This window comes from Lonchura striata, chromosome 16, assembly GCF_046129695.1.
Source record: "Lonchura striata isolate bLonStr1 chromosome 16, bLonStr1.mat, whole genome shotgun sequence".
Classification (NCBI taxonomy): domain Eukaryota; kingdom Metazoa; phylum Chordata; class Aves; order Passeriformes; family Estrildidae; genus Lonchura; species Lonchura striata.
The window spans coordinates 16,492,096-16,499,340 of record NC_134618.1 but is presented as its reverse complement, the minus strand read 5'-3'; the positions used below and the strand labels follow the sequence as shown (position 1 = coordinate 16,499,340).

Genomic DNA, 7,245 nt, shown 5'->3' with positions numbered 1-7,245 from the left:
GTGACAGTGCTGTTGGAAGTGGGAGAAGAAGGGTTGGGGACAGGGGTGACAGTGCTGTGGGTGGCAGTGGGAGAAGAAGAAGGGTTGGGGACAGGGGTGACAGTGCTGTTGGAAGTGGGAGAAGAAGTGTTGGGGACAGTGGTGACACTGCTGTGGGTGGCAGTGGGAGAAGAAGAAGGGTTGGGGACAGGGGTGACAGTGCTGTTGGAAGTGGGAGAAGAAGGGTTGGGGACAGTTGTGACAGTGCTGTGGGTGGCAGTGGGAGCAGAGGGGGTGGGGACAGTGGTGACAGTGCTGTGGGTGGTACCAGCCAGGCTAGTGCCAACACTAGTGCTGGTGGTGGCCCTGGAGGTGACAGCAGGGACTGGGGTGGCACTGGGGCTGCTGGTGGCCAGGAGGGTGCTGAGGAGGGTGACAGGGGGGGAGGTGGCTCTGTCTGTGGTGGCAGCCTGGTGGGTGGAGCAGGGCACTGTGCTGGTCACAGCGGGACGGGCTGTGGGAGTGGCAGTGGGGACAGGGGGGACAGTGGCCATGGAGGTGACACTGGCCGAGGTGTCAGTGGGAAGGGTGGTGGGGAGAGGAGAGGTGGTGACAGTGGCTGTGGAGGTGACACTGGCTGAGGTGTCAGTGGGAAGGGTGGTGGGCACAGATGTGACATTGGCCGGGGTGGTGGGGTGAGGAGAGGTGGTGACAGTGGCCGTGGAGGTGACACTGGCTGAGGTGTCAGTGGGAAGGGTGGTGGGGTGAGGAGAGGTGGTGACAGTGGCTGTGGAGGTGACACTGGCTGAGCTGCTGGGGACAGTGGGGAGGGTGGTGGGCACAGGGGTGACACTGGCCGAGGTGGCGGGGTGAGGAGAGGTGGTGATAGTGGCCATGGAGGTGACACTGGCCGAGGTGCTAGGGACAGTGGGGAGGGTGGTGGGCACAGGGGTGACATTGGCCGGGGTGGTGGGGAGAGGAGAGGTGGTGACAGTGGCCGTGGAGGTGACACTGGCCGAAGTGGCAGGGTGAGAGGTGGTGACAGTGGCCGTGGAGGTGACACTGGCTGAGGTGTCAGTGGGAAGGGTGGTGGGCACAGGGGTGACACTGGCTGAGGTGGCGGGGTGAGGAGAGGTGGTGACAGTGGCCATGGAGGTGACACTGGCCGAGCTGCTGGGGACAGTGGGGAGGGTGGTGGGCACAGGGGTGACACTGGCTGGAGTGGCGGGGTGAGGAGAGGTGGTGACAGTGGCCGTGGAAGTGACACTGGCCAAGGTGTCAGTGGGAAGGGTGGTGGGCACAGGTGTGACATTGGCCGGGGTGGTGGGGTGAGGAGGGGTGGTGACAGTGGCCGTGGAGGTGACACTGGCCGGGCTGGTGGCAGCAGGGCAGGTGACAACAGGGCAGGCTGTCCCCGTGGGCCCGGGCTGCCCTCCCTGCAGGCCGATGCCCAGCACGCAGTCCAGCTCCTGCTGGGACTGCTGCTGCACCCAGCGTGCCACCGCGGGCTCGTGCTCGTGCTTCTTCAGCTCTTGGAGGTTTTCCCCCAGCAAAAGTTTCACGTCGGTGACGCTGAGTTTCTGCAACACACACGCAGCACCCCCTGCCTTCAGCCTCACTGCCCCAGGGTTTGCTAACGGGGCTGCAGAGCAACTAAAACTTCCCAAAGGAAGTTTATAAAGGTGAGAAAGTGGAGAATTGGTGATTGGGTTGGGCTCTGACCTCAGCCCCACCCTGCTCTGCCCTTCCCTGGGAGTGGGACAGCAGCACCCCAGGGCTGTACCTGCAATTCCTCAGGATTTAGGGCGAGGAAGGTGCTCAGATCCATGTTTATGGCCGCACAAGTATTAGCCAAGTCCTTCAGATCCTTTGCTGGAGCTCCACCTTAAAGAGAGCCCAGGGGACACCTGGAGATGTGCAAACCCTTCCAGCAATTCTGGGGAGGATTTGGGGAGTCTCTGGAGACTGCCAGACCTGTTTGTGGCTGAGAAGAGATCCCAAAAGGTGGAGGGGAAGCACCTACCCAGGTATGGCCGGATCAGGCAGTAATAGTGGCTGGGGGTGCTGGCCAGGCCGGCAAAGGCCTCCCGGGCCTTTCCATAGAGCTGCTCCTTCTTGGTTTGGTTGCACGAAGAGATGTTCAGCTGCCCAGCAGCCCTGGAAGGGGGGCACAGGTCAGCAGTGATGCCTTAAGTTTGAGTTTTCGTGGATTCCAGATTCTGCACTGCACTGGTTTGTAACTCTGAACTCCATTTGAAGTGTCAGCAGCTCTCCTCACAGCTCAGCACACAGAACAATCCTGAACCAGCTCAGCACACTGAACAATCCTGAACCAGCCCAGAACCAGCTCAGGCACACAAAACAATCCTGAACCAGCCCAGAACCAGCTCAGCACACAGAACAATCCTGAACCAGCCCAGAACCAGCTCAGCACACAGAACAATCCTGAACCATCCTGAACCAGCTCAGCACACTGAACAATCCTGAACCAGCCCAGAACCAGCTCAGGCACACAGAACAATCCTTTTCCAGCCCCAGAACCAGCTCAGGCACACAAAACAATCCTGAACCAGCCCAGAACCAGCTCAGCACACTGAACAATCCTTTTCCAGCCCAGAACCAGCTCAGCACACTGAACAATCCTGAACCAGCCCAGAACCAGTTCAGCACACTGAACAATCCTTTTCCAGCCCAGAACCAAGGACACGCTGCAGCTCCAGCCCCAAAAAGTGCAACCAGCAGGGAATGGAGGAGAGCAGCCTGGGAGGGTGGGACTGGAACTGGACAATGAACCCAACATGGAAATGGACCAAAACTTGTAAAAGTGTGAAAACTCCTGACCCAGGGTCCATCTTGGGTGGAGCCTTGGCTGGGCTCTTGCACTGCCCAAGGTGCATCTTTGAAGGCCTTTTAATAAATCCCTGCTTTATTCTTTAACTCTGCCCAGCCTCTGCTCCAGGCACCCGCAGCACCCCAAATTGCAGATTAATTGTTCTGGTGGCTTGGAAGGGATATCCCTGCACATGGTCCTGGAGCTCAGGTAGGATCTGGGTTTGGGACATGCTATTCCCACTGTCCTGGTTGGGAGTGGGGACACCCACAACAGAGCTGGGACTCTTCTATCCCAGCTCCCCAGAGCCCTGGGGCCTCTCAGGGCTGAGCAGCAGCCCCAAAAAGCAGCTCACCTAATGGCTCCAGCAGGGATCTTCTGGATCTGTTCCTCCTGCAGGTTGCACAGGCGCTTGCCTCCGATTTGACGGAGCAGGGACCACGTCAAGGAGCCCCCCAGGTTCAGGTACCCGGTGAGCAGCTGCTGCACCTGAGGGACACAGGGCACATGGAAGGCACAGGCAGGGATGGGAGATGCTCCTGGTAAGGATGGAGTGCTGCCAACCTCCAAAAAACCCCACAGTGCCTCCACCCTGAGCTGGGCTGGGACAAGGGCAGCCCCAGTTTGGGTTCCTCATCACCCATCCCCTTCTGCTGCCATGGATTTACCTGGGAATCATTCCACTCTCCTCCTGAGGGGCTGAGCAGGGCTGAGAGGGTGTCTCTGGATGTCACTGACCACTTGCTGATCTCCTGCTCCGTGTACAGCCGGGACAGCATCCCCAGGTGCTTCAGCTGCTGCTCCGGGATCCCTGACCCCTGGTAAAACTGTAGGGTAGGAAAGAGGGTGAGGGAAGGGAAAATAGGGCAGGAATGAGTGCAAAGGACCCACCTGGGCACCTTCACCCTGTGCCAAATGATCCCTGTTCCCTGCCCATGCTGCTGGGGGGCTCCTGTCCTGTGCCACCCCTTACCTCATCCACCTTTTTCTTCAGGACCCAGAGACCCTCTTCGGGGATTGGCAGATCCAGCACAGCCTCCAAGTTTTGTATTAGCACATCATTGCTCAGGCACAGGTCAAGCTGGGTAAGCCAGTCAGGGGAGGAGTAGAGGATGTCCAAGAGGGTGTCATCGATGTTGCTGGAGGTGATGGGCCCATAGAGGCAGCCTGAGGACAAGGAAATGTGTCAGGCAGAGGGTGTGTGTCCCATGTGTCCCCTTCCCACCCGGCCCTGCTCCTGTCACAGGGCTCAGAGCCCCTTGGAAGAGCCCTGGTGAAGAACATCACGAAAACATGGCTCAAGCCACGGTGGGTTCTGCTTCCATCTCCTGGTCCCCAATCCACTGAGGTGCCTCACTTGCTGTCATTCCCTAAAGTCATTCCAGAAGAACCTGGTGATGTTTTGCAGCCCACTTGTGCTTTGTCCTGTTAAAGGCAGCTCAGACTGCTCCATATCCCCCACACGAGCATCCTCTGCTCTTGCAGCGTGCTGCCCTGGCTGGCCCTGCCTGGGGACTGTCCCAGCTCCTTCCTGAGTGCTGCCACCACATCCCTGCTCCCAGGTAAGAGCAAACCCCACTCTGCTTCAGGGACACTTCCCCAGTTTATGGGAACCCCAGACTTCTGCCTGGTCCAGCCGGGAGCTCCCAGACCCTACGAGCCCCGGGGCATTGTCCCCTCCCAGCGCTCGGGACTGGCCGCAGGGAGGGGAGCACTCACGGTCCTCTCTGCGCTGCAGCCTGGGCGGGGAGGCGGCTGAGGCTGCTGCCAGCGCCCTGAGGAGCAGCAGCGATTTCTTCCGCTGCGAGCGTCCCTGCCTGATGTAGGCGGCCGCGATGCTCCTCCTGAAATCCTCCCGTGCTGCCTGCGGGGCACAGGGACAGGGACATGGGGGACATGGGGCACAGGGACAGGGACATGGGGAACATGGGGCACAGGGTGCAAGGACATGGGGCACAGGGACACAGGGTGCTGGGACATGGGGGACATGGGAAACAGGGTGCAAGGACATGGGGCACAGGGATAGGGACATGGGGGACATGGGGCACAGGGTGCTGGGACATGGGGGACATGGGGAACAGGGACACAGGGTGCTGGGACATGGGGGACATGGGACACAGGGTGCAAGGACATGGGGCACAGAGACACAGAGTGCTGGGATCGGGGGGGACAGGGACAGGGACACAGGGTGCTGGGACATGGGGCACAGGGACAATGACACAGGGTGCTGGGACATGGGGGACATGGGGCACAAGATGCTGGGACATGGGGGACATGGGAAACAGGGTGCAAGGACATGGGGCACAGGGACACAGGGTGCTGGGACATGGGGCACAGGGATAGGGACACAGGGTGCTGGGACACGGGGGATATGGGGCACAGGGTTCAGTGACATGAGGCACAGGGACACAGGGTGCTGGGATTGGGGGGGACAGGGACACAGGGTGCTGGGATCAGGGGGGACAAGGACACAGGGTGCTGGGACATGGGGGACATGGGGCACAGGGATAGGGACACAGGTGCTGGGACATGGAGCACAGGGATAGGGACACAGGGTGCTGGGACATGGAGCACAGGGATAGGGACATGGGGCACACGGATAGGGACACAGGGTGTTAGGAATGGAGCACAGGGACAGAGGGTGCTGGGACATGGGGGACATGGGGCACAGGGACACAGGGATAGGGACACAGGGTGCTGGGACATGGGGCACAGGGATAGGGACATGGAGCACAGGGACAGGGACACAGGGCACAGGGACTGGGGGCACAGGATCCTGTGTCACCCAGCCTCGGAGCTGACCTGCCTGATGGTCATCTCCCCGCCAGGTCGGACCTTACCTCGGCCACCAAACTCAGCGTGGTCCGGTTCAACGCCAGCACGAGCGGCCCCAAATCTTGCAGAGTTTGTAAATCCCAGCCCGAAGGGTCCCTGCGGTAGCAGGAGCAGCACCGGCTCAGCATCCCCGTGGATCCCCACCCCACCCTTCCAGCAGCAGGAGGGCTCCTCACCCGTACGCTGTGTCCCCCGAGAGGAGCAGGGCGTTGAGGGCATCCTGCTGCGCCCCTGTCAGCGCCGGGCAGAGCTTCAGCTTCTCCAGGGTGTTGGGATCCGAGGCCAGGAGGGTGCCCGGCTCCAGGTCACACACCTGCGCCCCGAGGCTGTACACGTGGGGTGTCATGAAAATGTCCCCTACAATCGGTGCCAGGGTGCTGCCATCCCCACGGCCGGGTGGGTGCCCCCGTATCCCGGGATTTGGGTGCGGGAGAAAACAGCAGCGCCCGGGTTGCAGCCGGGGCGAGGCTCCCGCTGCAGCCGCGGGGAGGAAGCAGAATTTTCGGTGTGTTTGTGTTTCTGCAGGAGCTCAACCCGCTGGAATCCCAGCACGGAACCGGCTGCACAGGGCTGTAAATCCTCCCTGCCTCAGTGACCCGGCACGGCAGCAGATGCGGCATAAACGCAAATTCACCCTGCCGGACACCCCGGGACCCCCCGATCCCCGGGGCTGGTACTTACTGGGGATGCTCAGCGTTGGACAGGACGGCTCCGATAATCAGGGCAGCCTGGGGAGAGGATGGGGGATGCTCAGGTAAGGAAAGGGAAGAAGGGATTTGAGATGCCGGGAATGGGATCTGACCCAGCTGGAGCTGAGGAGCTCCAGGGGAACAGCCAGGAGCTGCAGCGGCCCCTGGGTTACCTGTGGGGACGAAAGCCATCCTAGGCACTCTCAGGAGCGGGGACACTCGGCTGGGGCTGTCCCTGCTTGCCTGGAGCCGGGTTTGGGAGCAGGGCATGGAGGTGAGGGGGGGACAGGGACAGCTGCACAGGGGGACAGCAGGGAGGTGGTGGCTGTGCCGCCCTGGAGCTGAGCCCTGCGGGACTGGTGGCACCTCCAGCTCCAGCTGGGGAGTTTTGGGAAAGCCCTGGCACGGTGGGAGCCAGCAGAGCCGGCAGGGACTCACCGCTGTGGCTTTCACCGGGGCTGTGGAGACACCTGCAAGGAAGCAGGAGCAGGTTAGGAAACATCCCTGGATTATGAACGGCTAATGTCGGGGTTGTTCTAAGCAGCTCCAGGTCTGAAGTCTGGGAAGAGCCTTTCCTATGCTAATTTAATGTTTAGGAAATGCTGCGGATCACTGTGAAGGGAGCAGCCCCCAGCCCGAGCACCCCCGGCTCCCTCCAGGAGGGTGGGAAAGACAAAAAGGGGTAAATCCATCCCTGGAAATGTGGGAAGATGCGTCCCTGGGAAAAGCCTGTGGATGCTGAGGGCAGCAGGAGGCAGAGCCCTGGGAGCGGGGTTGGGATGAGGAGCAGCACAGCTGGAGCATCCCTGGTGCCAGGGGGTGCCTGGGGGTCCCTGGTCAGTTTTTGGGGACAGGATGTGACTCACGGAGGCACAGGGTGACGGCTGCCAGGGCTGGGGCTGCCCACACCAT

General features: G+C 61.0%; 1 protein-coding gene across 1 annotated transcript; it reads right to left on the bottom strand.

Moving 5' to 3' along the window:
• Window positions 1-478: 478 nt before the first annotated feature.
• LOC144247170 (mesothelin-like protein) lies at window positions 479-7,245 on the bottom strand. The gene is made up of 14 exons (XM_077786953.1): window positions 7,200-7,245; window positions 6,772-6,803; window positions 6,326-6,372; window positions 5,821-5,970; window positions 5,650-5,740; window positions 4,529-4,673; window positions 3,783-3,976; window positions 3,478-3,636; window positions 3,165-3,298; window positions 2,003-2,136; window positions 1,763-1,863; window positions 1,411-1,559; window positions 549-1,026; window positions 479-493 (listed from the first exon to the last, which is right to left on the bottom strand). Exons 1-14 carry the CDS (start codon window positions 7,243-7,245, stop codon window positions 479-481), a joined length of 1,875 nt encoding a protein of 624 aa, XP_077643079.1.